The sequence below is a fragment of the Mustela nivalis genome, assembly GCF_964662115.1.
Source record: "Mustela nivalis genome assembly, chromosome: 13".
NCBI lineage: Eukaryota > Metazoa > Chordata > Mammalia > Carnivora > Mustelidae > Mustela > Mustela nivalis.
In genome coordinates this window covers 58,203,316-58,222,171 of record NC_139032.1, presented here as the reverse complement: position 1 = coordinate 58,222,171, position 18,856 = coordinate 58,203,316, and the positions used below count along the sequence as shown (strand labels likewise).

The following is an 18,856-nucleotide window of genomic DNA, read 5'->3' as shown; positions in this document are numbered from 1 at the left end:
ATGACCTGAGCTGAAGGCAGATGCCTAACTGACTAAGCCACCCAGGCACCCCATACATTCATTTCATTTTATTTTCCTCTTTCCCTGCCTTCCTTCAAGTATCAACAGGCCCCTCAAAAAGCACACACACGGGGCGCCTGGGTGGCTCAGTGGGTTAAAGCCTCTGCCTTCGGCTCAGGTCATGATCTCAGGGTCCTGGGATTGAGCACCGCATCAGGCTCTCTGCTCAGCAGGGAGCCTGCATTCCTCTCTGCCTGCCTCTCTGTCTGCTTGTGATTTCTGCCTATCAAATAAATAATAAATAAAATCTTAAAAAAAAAAAAAGCACACACACACTTGTATATTAGTCTACAGCTGATTGGCTGACTCAGTTGATTAACCACAGCCAGCCGTGTTGATGATGCACTGCAGAAATGGTCTTTGGGTGAGTTAGCATCTTTTTGCTCTATGGCCACCAGTATACCCTATCTTGTAAACTATATTATATCCTATCCTGCAAAGTGTTCTGTGGGTCATAAGGAGAGCCAGGTGAGAGTGTGGGTAGTTTAGGGCAGAACTCACATCCAACTGAGGGTGAGTTAGATTTTATGTCCTGAGAATTGCACATAAATAAAAATTCTCCATGATCACTGTTATAGTAAACTTCAAAATAATTCACTTTGGCATTATAAGAGCAAAGAGAAAAAGAATTTTATTATCCTGATATTCTGCTCTTAGTTGCCTGTGAAACTCCTGAGTGAAATGAGCATAAAACAATGTATGTATGGAATACCATATCTTAAACCTCTGTGCTGTTAGCAGAAGCAGCTATGAAGAGAAGCCTGAGAGAAGATGTCAGAGACTTCTTAGAAGGAAGAGATATGGCAGAAACTGATCTTGCTTAGGATACTAAACGAGGTTTAACACACTGACAGATCCTTAATTCATTCAACAAATAATTTAGTAGTCTGCACTGAAGTTATTTCTTACTTACCTCTTACTTGTGTTTTTTTTTCTTTTCTATTGTGGTGGGCAAATCCTGACTGTTGCTTGTTTTTATATGAGACGCTTGCTGATTCCTGTCGTAGAGGGCCTGGAGCTGTGTTTTTGTAAGAGTTTTTGAATCTTGGGGCACCTGGGTGGCTCAGTCAGTTAAGGGTCTGCCTTTGGCTTGGGTCATAATCCCAGAGTCCTGGGATGGAGCCCCTTCTTAGGCTCTGTACTCAGTGGGGAGTCGGCTTCTCCCTCCCCTCTGTCCCTCCCCCTGCTTGTGCTCTCTCAAATAAATAAAATCTTTTTTTAAAAAAGAGGTTTTGAATCTTGACTTCTGAATATAAGCTTCACTCTTACAAATTTCTCATCTGTGGTTAACAGATTGCAGTGTAGTCAGGCTCCATTATGGGTATCTGTAAAGGTGGGTAGCAGGACGCAGGTCAAAATATCTGAAACAGTTTTATGATCCCCTTTGGAGCCAGCCTGTGGAAATGCTCTCTGAGAAGATACCCCAATTCATGTGTTCTGGAAGGTTAAAAGATAAGTTTTTCAAACTAGCCCATAGAAAATACTGTGGCCTCTGGGAACCAGTATAGGACATAAGAACTGTCCTATGTTGGATACTTCACCAACTATTTTAAAACCTGAAATATAATGTATAGAGCATAAAATTCATACTTTTTAAAGTATACAAATCAGTGGTTAAAAAAATTACACTCATACAGTTGTGCATCCTTTACTATCTAATTCCAGAACATTTTCATCATTGCCAAAGGAAATCCTGTACCCATTAGCTGTCATTCCCATTCTCTTTTCCCCCAGCTCTTGGCAACCACTAATCTACTTGTTTCTATAGATTTGTTTATTCTGGATATTTCATATAAATGAAATTATACATTATGTGGCCTTTTGTGACTAGCTTCTTTCACTTAACATAATGTTTTCAAGGTTCATCTGCATGTATCAGTATGTTGTTCCTTTTGGGGACTGAATAATATTTGTTGTTTAGATATACCACATTATATTTATCTATTCATCCATGCCAATCATGATGGACATTTGGGCTGTTGCTACTTTTTCACTATTATAGATAATGCTGCTATAAACTATGTGTACAAGTTTTTGTGTGGATGTTTATTTTCATTTCTCGTGGGAATATACCTAGGAGTGGAATTGCTGGGTCATATGATAACTCTACCCTTAACTTTTTCAGGAACTGCCAAACTGTTTTCTAAAATGACTGCATCATGGGGTGCCTGGGTGGCTCAGTCCATGAGAATGACTGTATCATTTCACATTTCCATCAGCAATGTATGAAGGTTACAATTTCTCTATACCTTACCATTACTTATTATTATCTGATCATCTAACTGTCCTGGTGATGTGAAGTAGTATCTTGAGGTTTTTGATTTGCATTTTCCTAAAAGCTGATGAAACTAAGTATCTTTTCATGCGCTTATTGACTATCTGTTCTCTGACTTCTGATAATGTGTTAATGTGGGTCAAACCAAAGTGGCTTAATAAAATAGCATTTTCTTCAATCTATTTCCTCTTAAAAAAATTTTTTTTTTCCTGATCTGCCCCTCTCTTTCCTATTCCCTCAACCCTTTATATATCTAGGTTTATGAGTAGAAATCTTGGAGAATATAGATTTGGTTTTCCTTTCTAGTGCCAGAAGGCTGGAGCCATTCTCTTTCAGATCCATCTCAAATCCTAGAGGGTGGAAGGAGGGTGGGATAGGCAAGGGGGAAGGTACCCCTGGGGAGTCTAATCTTGTGATAACATAGAATGGTAACAATCAATAGTCCCCTAAATAGCCCAAGCCTGGCACCTTTTCCTCTATACCTTCAAAGTTGCCATGGCTGGTGAGGTAGCGCTTCCTGTACCAGCAGGCCCAATTCTGAAGTAAGTTCTAGGTCTGACCATGGTACCTCCTGAGCCAGGAATCACAGAGAGAACCATTTTGATTGTAGTTAGTGTCCCCACAGATACAATTCTCATCATGCCTTTGTGCCATCTAACTTCTTGACACAGAAGCTGGCAATGTAGTCGTTAGGAATGCCACACAATGAAGTAGTCTTTATTCTTCCATCAATTAAAGAGACACAGATACTAAAATACGTCCATAGGGAAATACACGGACACAATATATGTGGACGCATAATCCATGTACAAAGAACCACCCACAGCTTCCCTCCCCTGTGACCTAAACACTTACATCTAAATGTTCCATGGTCACATCTCTGAGGGATCTACAGGATGGATGGAGCAGCTGACAGAGAATGGTGTCTGCACCCTTGCAGAATAACATTACTCGATCTTCAGGTGTCCTCACTAAGGGCAAACAAATTAAGAGAGTAACCATATAGGCCCATTGTTACAAGAACTTGTCTGGGCCACTGAGGAATAGAATGAGGCTGTTCCCATGACATTTGTTTCTGATTCTTTTGGGGGATAAGCACTCATTGAGTGGTTACAGAGGATAAATGTTGCAGTCAGTAAAGGCTGGTGGGAGTGGAAAGAGACCTTATGCAACCAGTTCTTCTATGGGTTCAATGTCATCTTGGAAGACTCTGATGCAGAATCACATTTAGCTTCCCAAGTACAAGTTCCAGACCGAGGCCCATACCTAGTAAGGACCAAGGATGAAGAATGACCCTCTTCCTCTTCAGTCTGAGGCTCAAACTATTTGAGAGTAAGATAGTATGAATTTTCCTTATATTGTCTCCCCCTATCTCTTATGGGTTTATTCTCTGTTCTTATCTTGGCTTTGAGGTTTCAGACAAGCCACTATCCAGGAAAACTAAAGAGGTATATGGTAGCAAGCTCTCAAAGAGAAAATATATAGGATATGTGAAGGAGAAAGTAGGAATGGCTATGTGTTTGTATTTGAGGCATGGTACCTTTGAGAAGGCATTTGAGTAGGAGAAAACATTTGTGTGTATATAAAAGAGAAAGTCAACGTGTGAATGTATATGAAAGACAAATAAAGGGAGAGGACTGAGTAGGAGGGGCACCTACCAATAACAGACATCCTCTTGCGCACATTGCTGAAGTCCAAAATAGCCAGCAGTTGGTAGACTTTGGTCTCACCCATTTCAACTACCATGATCGTCTCAGATGTGCGGGAACGGAATACAAAGCCAAAGTTCCTGGCAGCAGTGACGAGGGCACCTTCATCTGGGGACTGAGCCTGGTACACCAGCTTACCTGGCAAGAGAGAAGAGGGCAACCAGAGCCCACAGAGATGTGCAGCTGAAGTTAACCCAGAAGTGACACCAAGGGGCTTATGTAAAGATAGAGCCCAGGAGGGAACATTTTTCTTCAAACTTCCTTACAAGTTTAGTTCTAAAAAGCTAGGCTGTATACAGGTCAGTTCCCCCCCCACCCCCGCTTTCCCATATTTTCAACTTATTTCACAGACTTGAGTTAGTATTATAGAGGCACATGGTACATGCAATATACATGAACAAACAAAACATAGTTCACTCTCTGGTTTTAGTGGGTAAAGATGGGTCAGGGGGTTTGTTAAAAATGCAGGCTCCTGGGCTCTACTCAAACTTACTGAATCCAGAGTCACAAAATATGAGAGGAGGACTCAGGAAATTGAATTTTTAACAAATCTCCTGGGTGAATTTCATGCAGGTTGTTCTGCATAAACTGCTCCTATGTAAGACTGGCTATACCTTGATAAGATAGGACAATAAGGATAGGATTACAGAGCAGGATAATAGGATTCATGATAATAAGACTAATGATATAACAAACAATTTATATATACATATATATGTATATATAAATGAGTATTGTCACCTTTAAAACTCTCACCCTGGGAAGCTTAATGATTCATTCTGTTGAATCAGTCTGTCAATCTTATATTATTCAAGACATTTCTGTAACTCCTCTTGAATATTTTTAAAAAGATTTTATTTATTTGACAGAGAGAGATAACAGTGAGAGAGGGAATACAAGCAGGAAGAGTGGGAGATAGAGAAGCAGGCTTCCATCTGGGCAAAAAGCCCAACAGGGGGCTCTATCCCAGGACCCTTGGATCATGACCTGAGCTGAAGGCAGACGCTTAACGACTGAGGCACCCAGGCACCCCACTCCTCTTGAAATTTTTTACAGCAGAGTAAAATAAAATTTATTCTTCCCCATTTTGCCATTGTAAGGTAATTTCTCTCATGGTTTTCAGTGTCCATTGATGAAAAAATATTTTCCTAGATTGTGAAGAAACACTTCAGAAAATTAATAACAAAATGCTTGAGTGGTGCCTGGGTGGCTCAGTGGGTTAAGCCGCTGCCTTTGGCTCAGGTCATGATCTCAGAGTCCTGGGATCGAGCCCCGCACTGGGCTCCCAGCTCTGAAGAGCCTGCTTCTCCCTCTTTTTTTGACCCTCACCCTGTTTTTTTGCCCATCCACTCTCTCTCAAATAAATAAAATCTTTTAAAAAACACCCCAAACTGTTGAATTCAATCAGTTGTGACATGTATTATTTTTTTCTCATCACAAACTACTGTATTCTAATAACTGGTTCAAATTATTTTGGTCATAAAGAGAACAGAACAAAAAACTGCACTAATGAATGCAAACACTATAGCACTGAAAAATGCTTAACTCCTCTTTTAAAATATTACCACAACCTAGGGTATATTTTGGATTATTTTTCTTCTGAAGTTCAATTTGATTTTTTTTTATTGTGTTATGTCAACTTGATTTTTAAGATTTTCTTTATTTATTTGACTGAGAGAGAGATCACAAGTGGGCAGAGAGGCAGCCAGAGGGGGAGGGGAAGCAGGCTCCCTGCTGAGCAGAGAGCCTGATGTGGGGCTCAATCCTAGGACCCTGGGATCATGACCTGAGCCAAAGGCAGAAGGTTAACCCACTGAGCTACCCAGGCACCCCCAACTTGATTTGTATAAACAGTTATGTATCATCAGAGTCTTATACTTGTGAATAAGGCACATGGGATATAATTTTATGTCAGACATAAGATGTATCTCTGGGACAGTAAGACTATTTTCTTGTTTCCTACCTTGTCACTTAAGGCAATAAATAAAGGCAATTCCAAATATGCTTCAAGTAATAGCAACTTGGTAGAATATCAGGTCTGGAGACACCCATGGTGGGTGGGGCAAGATCTCATGGCATGAGATTTGGGTTCTTTTTTTTAAATTATTGTTTTTATTTTTAAATTTTTGTGGTGGGCAGCAAAGCAAAGTTTATTGAGAGTACAAAGCTCCTGAAGAAGGCGGGTACCCAAGAGGGTTGCTTGGGATTGGGGTTCTTTTTTTTTTTTTTTTTAAGATTTTATTTATTTGACAAGATTTTATTTATTTATTTTTTTAAAGATTTTATTTATTTGATGGAGAAGCAGGCCTCCGCAGAACAGGGAGCCCAATGTGGGGCTCGATGTGGGGCTCCATCCCAGGACCCTGGGATCATGACCTGAGCTGAAAGCTGATGCTTAACGACTTAGCCACCCAGGCACCCCTGAGATTTGGGTTCTTATCTCTGCCTTCTTAACTACAGAATTTTAGGCAAGTCACTTAATCTCTTTTAACTCCAGTTTCCCTCTCTATAAAACTGGGTTCCTTTTTCTTTTTCTGCTTACTTAAGAGGGCTGTTGTGAAAATTGTGGGAGATAATATAAATGCAAGCAATTTGGGGCACCTGGGTGGTTCAGTCAGTTAAGTGGCTGTCTTTGGCTCTATTTGTGATCTTGGGGTCTTGGGATGGAGCCCTGTGTCCGGCTTCCCTGCTCAATAAGGAATCTGCTTCTCTCTCTCCCTCTGACTCTCCCCCCTGCTCAAGCTCTCACTCACTCTCTCTCAAAAAATCTTTAAAAAACATGCAAGCAATTTGTAAAACTATAAAGTGATACACAAATATAAGGTGGTCTTGACGGTAGTATTATATTAAAGGTACATTGATTTTATCTATTTAGTTTTTAAAGATTTTACTTATTTGACAGAGAGAGACACAGTGAGAGAGGGAACACAAGCAGGAGGAGTGGGAGAGGAAGCAGCAGGCTTCCCATGGATTAGGGAGCCTGATGTGGGGCTTGATCCCAGGACCCTGGGATCATGACCTGAGCTGAAGGCAGATGCTTAATGACTGTGCCACCCAGGCACATTGATTTTAAAGGATATGATTGATTTGGTTACTTAAATTCTTGTTTGTTTAAAAAAAAAAGCCTTCTCATTTTTTTAAAAAAATTTTAAAGTAGTCTCCATGCCCAGGGTGGAACCCAGTGTGGGGCCTGAACCCATAGCCTGAGATCAATACTGCAGCTGAGACCAAGGTCAGATGCTCAACCGACTGAGCCACCCAAACACCCCAAAAGCCTTCTTAATTTTTAATCAGTCATTTCTCATTCATTGTTTCTAAAAGAGGTTTAAGTAAATTCATGGATGTCATAGTCATATTTGATTACTAAAGAAACTAGGATATGTGGGGATACTGTGAAATTGTGAAGCAACAAGACAACTCAACTCATCCTTCAGGAAGTCTTGTCAGAGATAATGGGATTGATCTTGGGGACAATTCAGGTAGACTCTGTGACAGAACACTGCTGAAAATCAAGGTCAGAAGCATCAAGTTTGAACCCTATCCAATGACTGAATCTTCTATATGACTAAGAGGTTGTCTTCTACTTGAATATCTCCAGTGACTAGAAGCTCACTAGTTGCCTATCCATCCCATTGCTGGACAACACTCCCTATTAGAAAGCTCTTAGATTAAGCCATTACAAATGATATCAAACCAAGCCCACCTGTAGCCATCCTAGATTCTATGACATATTCTCTGTCAATGAGTCCTCAGGCCCCTCCTCACCTTCCACTTTCTCTTCTGACATCACAGTGTGACACAATGAGAGTGAGAGGAAAAACAAGTGCACCCAGTGATCTCCCTTTTTCATGGCTTCCACCAAAGTATTGTCATAAAATGAAAACTTAGGATCAGCCAGTTTGTTGTAGGAGAAGTCGACCTTTTCTGTTTCCTAGAACATATAAGCCAGAACAAACTTCTCAGTGGCAGCCTGACACTTTACAGAAGGTCTGTTTGGGGACAACTTCTGGAATGGGATAAGAACTCTTAGCAGGAGGATGGGAAGAGAAAATCAAGATAAATGGAGGAGACTCTGTGCTGGTTTCTAAGGTCTTTCTAGCTCTGACCTGAACCATCCATTCCCTGGGGCCAGAAAAGATCCATCCCACAGGAGAAAAACTGAGGGCTAGTTGGCAGACCCTTCTTGTCCCCTTTCTTCCCCAGCTACCCTAAATGATCAATGATCTTTAGGCTCTACTCTTCCAAGTTCCAAATCCAGGGTAATCAAACTTGAGGAAATGGGGGGGGGGTAACTGCTCCATAATAGTAAATGGTATCTGGAAAAATTTTGTCTCTGGATGCCCTATGTCTGATTTTGGGGCCTGGGAAGGGAACTTAACCCTAAGTACAGTGATATCACTGTGTTGCACTACTTCTGTCTAACCACACAGGTGGCTAGAGAGGAATACTGCAAAATAGAGGCAAGGCTGTATAACAAGGAAGCTTCAGTACATACCTATTGATCACAGACTTAATTTTGAGCCATTTTACTTGACTTGTCAGCATACCTGGTCCCTTCCTGCCTCTAACCCTCAAGGACCCAATATTCACTAACATTTTCCCAGTTCCTTTAGATATTGACTCTCACTCTCCATTTCAGCTAGGCTTGTAGTGACCATCTTGGGTAAACATGACTCCGTTTGGCTGTGAGACTCTATTGCCCCCATCCTGGAGTGTCATATTAATAACAAACTTCTCCAGTCCATACCAGAACTCTCAAGGATATTTCTCTAGCTCTTTTTGGTTATGGTTCTACATCTGCTGGGTCCCAGTACGTCAAGTATAGACGTAACTGTCCTGGTTGGTGCTATGTCTGGAACAGGGACGTTTATAGTAAGCTATATTGGCTCTTTCCTTCTTCTTTCTTCTTTAAAAATTTTATTTATTTACTTGAGAGAGAGAGAGAGAGAGAGAGAGAGAGAGAAGGAGCAGGGAGAGAGGGAGAGCAGAGTCCCTGCTGAGTGGAGAGCCCAACTCAGGGCTGGATCACGGGACTCTGGGATCATGCCCTGAGTCAAAGGCAGATGCTTAACTGACTGAACTACCCAGATGCTCTTTCCTATATACCATCTAGAAGGAGTTTTGTCACAGCAGTGAGGAAGTATGGTCAGGTCCAGAACCAAGCCCTAGACCTGGCCAACCACAGAACTGTGAGCTCTGAGAAGTTTGTGGGTCCAGTAATTTAAGATAATTTAAGATAATTCACTAGCATTAGTGAATTATTATTATTATTATTAATTATTATTATTAGTGTAGCATCTCCTGAGGCTTTCTAGAACTGGGATCTTACACCGGCACACTTTTTGAAACTGGAAGCTGGTGAGTGATGAGAGAAAAGTTGGAGGGTAGGCATGAGGTAGATCCTGCATTACCATCTTATATGCAATAGGGAATCACAGCAAATTTTTTTTCTGGAAATGATATAATTAGATTTGTGTCAGAGAAAATCCTCTGGTAGCAGCAGGAGAATATACTGGAACCAACAAGATGTGAAGCAGGGAGACCAGTTAGGAGGCCACTGAGTAATTCATAAGAGAAATGATGTAGTAACAATAAATATTAAATTAAGAGAATAGTTTGAAAATATAGGGAACTGGAACTGATACATGATATGAGGGGTGACAGAGGGAAAGAGTTAAAAATAATTTTATATTTCCTAATAGGGCCCCTGAATAGGTGATAAGACCATTCACTGAGATAGGATACTTGTCAGGAGGATATTTTTTACAGGCTGAACTGGAGATACTTGAAGGATTTACAGGTAGTGACGAAAGCAGACATATATAGTTTGAAGCTTAGGTAAAGATCAAAGCTAGTTTCTAATCCCCCCCTTCCAGACAAGTAATGTTGGAGAACATTAGATCTGGCTGGATACAGGAGTGATACAGGGCAGTCTTGGAGCTGCAGTACAGCATGATCTGAGAGTCAGAATTCATGGAAAATTCCGAGACTGTAAGCCAAAGAACCAGTTAAATAAGGTGGAAAAGCAAATTCAGGTACTACACAAAGGATGGAAACTGGGGATACCAGGTGAGAGGAAGGGGATTCAGAATAGAGGGTAGAGGTAGTAACCGAGTAAACTCCTTAAGACACTACGGCATAGCTATAGACAGTTTCTATAAAATATCTTTAGTCATGGCCACGGGTAGGAGGGAGCAACAAAGGATTCCTTAGATAGATGGATTTGGAGGTCATCAATAAGTAGGTGGTAGTTAAAGCCATGTAAATACATGAGATTACTCAGGGAAACTATACAGATGGGGAAGAGGTTCAATAAGAGAGCCTTGGAGAACATCAGCTCCTGTGGCCAAGTTGATGAGAAAAAGCAATTAGACAGGAAGAAAAAACAAAAAGAGAGTTATTTAACAGAAGCCAATAGACAGGAACTTTAAGAAAAAGTGGAGATGAAGTGTTAAAATCTGCAGAGAAGTTGGGTAAGGATTTAACAGCAAGTAGTCAACTAGGATAGTTGGCTAGGAAACTATGCTAGTTGGCTAGGATAGTTTCAGTGGATATGCTAGGACAGAGTCTGACTACAGAGAGTAGATTGAAGAATGAAAGAAAGGTGAGGAGTTAGAGACCTCTGTAATTGCCTTTTTACTTATACGGCTCCTCCTCCAGTCTGCCAATTCTTTGAAGGTAGGGAACATGTCTTTTTTGTTTTTCTCCAACCTTCAGCATTTACTCAAAGTCTGACATATGGTTGATAGTATTTTGGACTGGTGGAGACAGATAATGGCTAGAGGGTAATGCAAGAATAGTTCTAAGTGCTTTTAAAAAATATATGAATAAAAATAAAATATAAAAATTTATTATTAGTGGTTATCTCTAATGGGCTAAGGGTTATTTTACTATTTTATTTATTTTAACTACATATTTTATTTTAAATTAATACTCTTTATTTTTTTAAATTTTATTTTTAAAGATTGTATTCATTCATTTGACACAGAACGAGAGAGAGCACAAGCAGGGAGAGTGGGAGAGGGAGAAATAGACTCCCTGCTGAGCAGGGAACCTGACGCGGGATTCAACCCCAGGACCCTGGGATCACGACCTGAGCTGAAGGCAGATGCCTAACTGACTGAGCCACCCAGGTGCCCAATACTCCTTTTTTTTTTTTTTTAATTTTATTTATTTATTTGACAGAGAGAGAGATCACAAGCAGGCAGAGAGGCAGGCAGAGAGAGAGGAGGAAGCAGGCTCCCTGCTGAGTAGAGTCGGATGTGGAGCTCGATCCCAGGACCTGAGATCATGACCTGAGCCGAAAGTCATGATATATTATTATGAACTAAAGTCTGTAGTTTACACTAGAATTCATTCTGCATTGTAAAGTTCTATGGGTTTTGAAACATGCATATTTTAATGAATCCACCATGACAGCATCACACAGAATAACTGCACTGCCCTAAAAATCTCGTGTGCTCCACTGCTTCATCTCTCTCTCCACCTCTCCCCAAACCCCTGGCAACCACTGATCTTTTTACTGTCTTTACTGTTTTGCCTTTTCCAGGATGTCATATAGTTGAAATCATACAGTATATGCCTTTTCAGATTGGCTTCTTGCATTTAGCAATATGCTAAGTGAAAATTTAAAGTTCTTCCCTGGGGCACCTGGGTGGCTCAGTCATTAGGCATCTGCCTTCGGCTCAGGTCGACAGTTGCAGGGTCCTGGGATTGTGCCGCACTGGGCTCCCTGCTTAGCAGGAGGCCTGCTTCTTCCTCTCCCACTCATCCTGCTTGTGTTCCCTTTCTCCCCCTGCTTGTCTCTCTCTCTCTGTCAAATAAATAAATAAATAAAATCTTAAGAAAAAAAAAAGTTCTTCCCTGGGGGACCTGGGTGGCTCAGTTAGTTAAGTGTCTGCCTTCGGCTCTGTCATGATCTCAGGGTCCTGGGATCAGCTCTGCATTGGGTCCCCTGCTCAGTGGAGAGTCTGTTTCTCCCTCTTCCTCCTCCTGCTTGTGCTCTCTAATAAATAAATATAATCTTTATTAAAAAAAAGTTCTTCCTTGTGTTTGTGTCTATGTGGCTTGATAGCTCATTTCTTTTTACTGCTGCATAACATTCCATTGTATGGATGCACTAAGCATTATTTTATTTTATTTTTTAATTTATTTTATTTTATTTTATTTTTTTTTAAAGATTTTATTTATTTATCTGACAGAGAGAAATCACAAGTAGACGGAGAGGCAGGCAGAGAGAGAGAGAGGGAAGCAGGCTCCCTGCCAAGCAGAGAGCCCGATGCGGGACTCGATCCCAGGACTCTGAGATCATGACCTGAGCCGAAGGCAGCGGCTTAACCCACTGAGCCACCCAGGCCCCTATTTTATTTTTTTAAAAGGTTTTATTTATTTATTTGACAGAGATCACAAGTAGGCAGAGAGGTAGGCGGGGGTGGTGGGGTGGGGGAAGCAGGCTCCCCGCTGAGCAGAGAGCCTGATGTGGGGCTCGATCCCAGGACCCTGATCCCAGGACCCTGAGACCATGGCCTGAGCTGAAGGCAGAGGCTTTAACCCACTGAGCCACTTGGGCGCCTCAGCATTTTTTTAAAGAAAGGGAAAACTTGAGTTGAGGGGAAAGAATCACATTAAGGAGATAACTTTTAGATACTAAGAAAGAGAGAGCTTAGGACTGACTGAGTTTCCTGAAGAAGTGGGAAGGATGTGGGAAAAAAAGAATTCTCATATACTTTGGTGGGATTATTAACTGATGCAATCTATCTAGAGAGCAATATGGCAATGTTAAATGCATTAAAAATGTGGCCACCCTTTGACCAGCTTGTATTCCCTACAAACTACAACTTTGTTTATATTGCCAAGGTCATTACCAGAGTGCCTGGAAGAGGACTGAAAGTAGAAGCAGAAGCAGAAGAAGAAGAAGGAGAAGAAGGAGGGGAGGAGGAAGAAGAAGAAGAAGGAGGAGGAGGAGGGGGAGGGGGAGGAGGGGGAGAAAGATATTCTTTCCCATTCCCAATATTTTTGGAGAGATATAAATGAGGCAGTAGTTGGGAGCTGGAGTTAGCTATTTGGTACATATGTCAAGTGGCTAAGGGTTTGGAACTGGTTCTAGAAGGAAAGGGACAGGGTAAGGAGTACCATGAAGGTAAAAGAGAAAGCCCTATGAAGGGATGCTTAAAATCAAATCCATAAACATAAACTGAGATTTAATACTTGAGAAAATAGTCAGAATGAACCAGCTAGAAATAGGAAGAATGAATAGGAAGATATTTTTATAATTGTGTGAGTTAGGACTATTAAATATATCACAAATCCTAAAACTATAAAGGAAAAAGACTGACAGACTTGGTCACACACATTAGAAACTTCTACACAGAAAAAATGATAAACAAAACCCAAAAGACAAAAATGGGGAAAGTAACTATAACGTATGTGCCAAAGGAAGAGTTGGTGTTTTTACTATATAAAGAGTGCTTTCAAAAAAAAAAAAAAAAAAAAAAAAAAAAAAAAAAAGAGTGCTTTCAAATAAGAAGAAAAGGGCAAAGAGTATGAACAGGCGACTCATAAAATATTATAAATAGGAAATTAAGTGGGAAGGGGAAGGAAAATAAGGACATAAAAATGATTCAATCTGATTAGTAAACAGAGGAAGATAAATTACATGAGATGTCATTTTGTTTTTTTTGAGATGTCATTTTTTTACCAATTAAATTTCTAAAGATTAAAAGATGATTAATACCTAGTACTGATATGGATATGGGAAGAAAAGAATTCTCAGATACTTTGGTGAGATTATAAATTGATGCAATCTATCTAGAGAACAATATGGCAATACTAATGCATTAAAAATGTGGCTACACTTTGACCAGCCAATTTCAATTCTAGGACTTTATTCTAAAGAAATAATTATCAGAAGAAGAGACAAGAATGTATATACCAAGCTGCTTACCACAATATTATTTATAATAGCAAAAGAAAATGGAATAAAAATAGGGGGTTGTTTAAATAAATTAAGGTACACTAATACTATTGGATATGCCAATCATTCAAAATGATGATGTAGACCTAAATTTACTGACATGGAAACAAGACTACAATATACATCCAGTGCATAAAAAGGAGGGTGAAAATAGCATACATGCTATAATGCTTCTTCTTTCCTTCCTCTTCTTTCTTTCCTTCCTTATTTTCTTTCTTCTCCTTCCTTCCTTCCTCCCATCCATCCATTCATATGCCTATCATTAGATCTCGATGTATATGTGTGTGCATATACACACATGAAAAATATCTGAAAGAGTATACCTCTAAATTTTACACTGGTTTTCTACAAGGGATTGAGTGACTTTAACTTTCTTCTTCATACATTTCTGTATAGTTTGGACTTTTTTTTAATAGTGAGCATAGATTATTTTTTAAACAGAAAAAAACAAAGGTATTTTCATTTTATTTTATTTTTTAATAGTTTTTTTTAAAGATTTTATTTATTTATTTGACAGAGAGAGATCACAAGTAGGCAGAGAGGCAGGCAGAGAGAGAGAGGAGGAGGCAGGCTCCCTGCTGAGCAGAAAGCCCAATGCGGGACTCGATCCCAGGACCCTGAGATCATGACCTGAGCCGAAGGCAGCGGCTTAACCCACTGAGCCACCCAGGAGCCCGGTATTTTCATTTTAAAACACAGATTTCAAAAAAAGAATTAATCAACAAATGGGAGTTTGAACTATAAAATATGAATGTTTAAAATGCAAGGAATTCTTGGGATGCCTGGGTGGCTCAGTCAGGTAAGTGTCTGCCTTCAGCTCAGGTCATGATCCTGGAGTCCTGGGTTTGAGTCCTACATTAGGCTCCTTGCTCAGCAGGGAGCCTGCTTTTTCCTCTGCCCCTGCTTGCGTTCTCTCTCTCTGACAAATAAAATCTTAAAAAAACAAACAAACAAACAAACAAAAAACCCACAAACCCAAATCCCATTGAACAAATGGCCTACAAATAAACATAGGCCATTTGTACAATGCTTTCTGATATTACGGAGCCAATAAAAGCTTTACTATTTCAGGAGCTAAGGGACTCCCAATTTGTGTTAACGATGTTGCTATGCAGCACAGCCTTAGCTCCCACATGCATTTTACAGGGAGCTGCAATCACTCACCTCAGAGACTTCTACTCTTTGTCCATTCTTGTCATAGCCATAACCTGTTGGTAAAGAAACAGAGCAGAGACTTGGCAAGGGTTTTATTTTATTTATATATTTTTATTTATTTGACAGAGAGAGACTCACTGTCTCGAGAGAGGGAACACAAGTAGGGTGAGTGGGAGAGGGAGAAGCAGGCCCCCTGCAGAGCAGGGAGCCCAATGTGAGACTCAATCCCAGGACCCTGGGATCATGACCTGAGCTGAAGTCAGATGCACTGACTGAGCCACCCAAGTGCCCCTTGGCGAGGGTTTTAAAGAAAGGTTTAAATTTTTTTGTTGTGGTAAAATACATGTAACATAAAATGTTGACTATTATTTAGCGTACAATTCAGTGGCATTTATTATGTTCCTTTGATAGCTTCTCTCAAGCCTGCTTATTGGTCTGAAGTAGAGATTAGCAGCTTCATCAACATGCTGGTTTCTCCGTCTGATTTAGTATGAGTGAACTGACACTCTCAAGACATCAGGAATACCTTGAGGACAGAGATTAAGTCTTGTACATCTTGGTATTTCCAATTTCCAACACAATGGTTTACCTCTATAAGGTGTTAAATAAATGCTTTTTGGTAAGCAGGTAAATGGAGGGATCTTTGCCTAGCGATTAGGGAAGGCTGAAGATTAAGAGGTAAATGTGAATTTCAGAGGCATATAGACTTAGAGGGAGATTACTCTTGGAAACAATTTGCAAGGTAGAATTTCCCTAGGACTCAGGGAAAGCAGGAAGGCATGCATACCATAGATTATTCCATTAATAGAACACTTATTGAAAATCATGATGTTCTGAGTCAGGGTTCCAGTTTTGTCGGAGAACACATATTTGACCTGGCCAAGTTCCTCATTAAGGGTGGTGGTGCGAGCCTGTGCTGGTGTGTTCTTTGGTGCATAATACATCTTCCGATCCCAGTTGATATAGCAACTGTTGCCCAATCTTATTATCTCAACACTGAAGAAAGCAAGAAAAGAAGGGTCCTGGGTCAGAAGAGATCAAATACATCATCTTGGTTTCCTTCTTAACAGTCCTATGATAGGTCAGGGTGAGGACCTGAAAATCAGAGTATCTTCCTTGGGAACCTACCAGGGATTTTGAAGGACTCTTCCCACCAGCCAACCCAATGTAATTCTGATTTTGACCATTATTATTCAGGGCTTTACCACCTGAGACATACTTAATTTTGCTGAGGCATAACCCCTTTTCATTCTTTCTTCTTCCAAAACATACCCAGGAAAAGTAAAATATTTTGAATTTCTGCAGTAATGCAAAGCCTGACAGAATTAAGAACTAACTACTAAAAGGCTGCCTAGGTTAAATTAGAGGATTACTGTAACTGTCATGTAAATCCACGGTAAAGAAGAGAGAGAAACTTGAAACACTCAAACTTCTTTGTACAGAAGAAGGGAAGGATGTCTGAAAATTAGAAACAGCTGATTATAGAAGCTGACCTGATAAATTTCCAGGCAGACCCAGTCTGCTTGTGTGGGGTAGCTTCTCCCTCACCACCAACCCTAATAGTGTCTTCCTTACTTTATCTGAATTTTCCCTATTGCCTATTCACATTCCTCTTCTATTCCAAGTAAGGAACATTATAGATTCTTTTTTTTTTTAATTAAAAATTTTTTAAAAGATTTTATTTATTTGACAGAGAGAAATCACAAGTAGACGGAGAGGCAGGCAGAGAGAGAGAGAGAGGGAAGCAGGCTCCCTGCTGAGCAGAGAGCCCGATGCAGGACTCGATCCCAGGACCCTGAGATCATGACCTGAGCCGAAGGCTGTGGCTTAACCCACTGAGCCACCCAGGAGCCCTTTTTTTTTTTTTTTTAATTTTTTTTAACATTACAGATTCTTTATGGTTAACAAGCATCTTCATTTTAAAACAGTTAAAATTTTTAAGGGGCCTCCTTCCTATCATTATTCATGCTTAATGTGTGTTAGTTTTGATAGCTTCTAAGAGACAGCTGCATTGAGCAATGTGGATTTTTTTATTTCAGGTGAGGTGGGAGGGTTCTAGCCCACATTATTGACTACTAGACCTCATGCACTGACTTTTGATCCCTCCCTTCCTTGCCATACTAACCAACACAGCAATTTCTCTAAACCCAAACATTTAATCAGATTATTTCTATCCTTAGAAAGGTCTTTCTGGCTTTTAGGATAAAATCCAGACTACTTGTCCTGGCATTTAAGGCTCTCTTGGATATGATATTAAATTACCATCCAACATTTTATCCTAGGCTACTCACTGTTCTCTGACTAGATCAAGCTTTTAAAAAACACCAAACCTTCATACAAACTGATATTTCTGTTTGCAATATTGTTTTGCTATTTTTACTTGGTGAATTCTACTCTTTTCTCAAGTATCAGTTTGATTGTTACTTTTTGGAAATCTCCAAGGTTCTCCAAGTAGAATCAACCCATTCCTCTTCTAGTCTCCCACAGCATTCCCATACATACTCCTATTACATCATTTTCTATACTGTACCATAATTTTTTAAAGATTTTATTTATTTATTTGACAGAGAGAAGCACATTCAGAGAGGGAACACAAGCAGGGGGAGGGGCAGAGGCAGAGGGAGAAGCAGACTCCCTGCTGAGTGGAGAGCCTGATACAGCTGTCTGGTTATTCATGCTTCTATTTCTTTTTTTTTTTTTCTTTAAGATTTTATTTATTTATTTGACAGAGAGAGACAAGTAGGCAGAGAGGCAAGCAGAGAGAGAGAGGAGGAAGAGCAGGCTCCCTGCTGAGCAGAGAGCCCGATGTGGGACTCGATCCCAGGACCCTGAGATCATGACCTGAGCCGAAGGCAGTGGCCCAACCCATTGAGCCACCCAGGCACCCCATACTTCTATTTCTAACACCTATTATAGTGCTTGGCACATAGTAGGTGCTCAATAAATATTAAATTAATAAGATAATTTTGTCACTTAAGGTGCTTTTCAGGTTGGACTGTCACAGTGCAGGGCTTAGGAAACTTGGAAAGAAGGATACAAAAATGTGTCTGGGTGCATATTGTGAAAGGGAATGATGAAAACAGAAAAAGGAGATCAGAGTAAAAATTTATTTTATCTATTTCAAATTTTTGTCCATGCAAAGGAGGAGGAAACATCCTTTTCTGTAGCAACTTTTAGAAACCAGAATTTAGGTCATAATTATACCTACCTACCATTTGTCACATTGTTTCTATGGGAAAACAGAATGTGAGTTCTGATTAAATGATTTACAAATGAATATTTGGAACCTATCTCATTGATTAACTGTGGCTCCCTGGGTTGTACTTTAGTATCACCCAATTTCTGTACATTTTTTCTAATTATTGTATGGGTTTATATGTCTTAGTCTTTTTTTTAAAGATTTCATTTATTTATTTGACAGAGAGAGATACAGTGAAATAGGGAACACAAGCAGGGAGAGTGGGAGAGGGAGAAGCAGACTCACCATGGAGCAGGGAGCCCAGGACTCTGGGATCATGACCTGAGCCAAAGGCAGATGCTTAATTACTGAACCACTGAGGTGCTCCTAGTCATTTACATTATAAGCCATTTAAGGGTAGGGATGATTTTCTTTTGTATAACTCACATAGTATCTAGCACAGTATCCTGGATATGGAAAGCATTTACACAATCTCTAGACATTTT

General features: G+C 40.1%; 1 protein-coding gene across 1 annotated transcript in view; it reads right to left on the bottom strand.

Annotated features, from left to right (window-relative positions):
• The window catches only part of LOC309846081 (phospholipid-transporting ATPase FetA-like), a 110,732-nt gene that overhangs the window by 11,761 nt on the left and 80,115 nt on the right, over positions 1–18,856 (bottom strand). The window contains exons 14-18 of the mRNA XM_082694730.1: positions 15,960–16,168; positions 15,182–15,225; positions 7,810–7,975; positions 3,994–4,182; positions 3,191–3,306 (exon numbers count right to left, since the gene is read on the bottom strand). Of these exons, the coding sequence (XP_082550856.1) occupies positions 3,191–3,306; positions 3,994–4,182; positions 7,810–7,975; positions 15,182–15,225; positions 15,960–16,168 (724 nt within the window). The remainder of the gene's footprint in view (positions 1–3,190; positions 3,307–3,993; positions 4,183–7,809; positions 7,976–15,181; positions 15,226–15,959; positions 16,169–18,856) is intronic.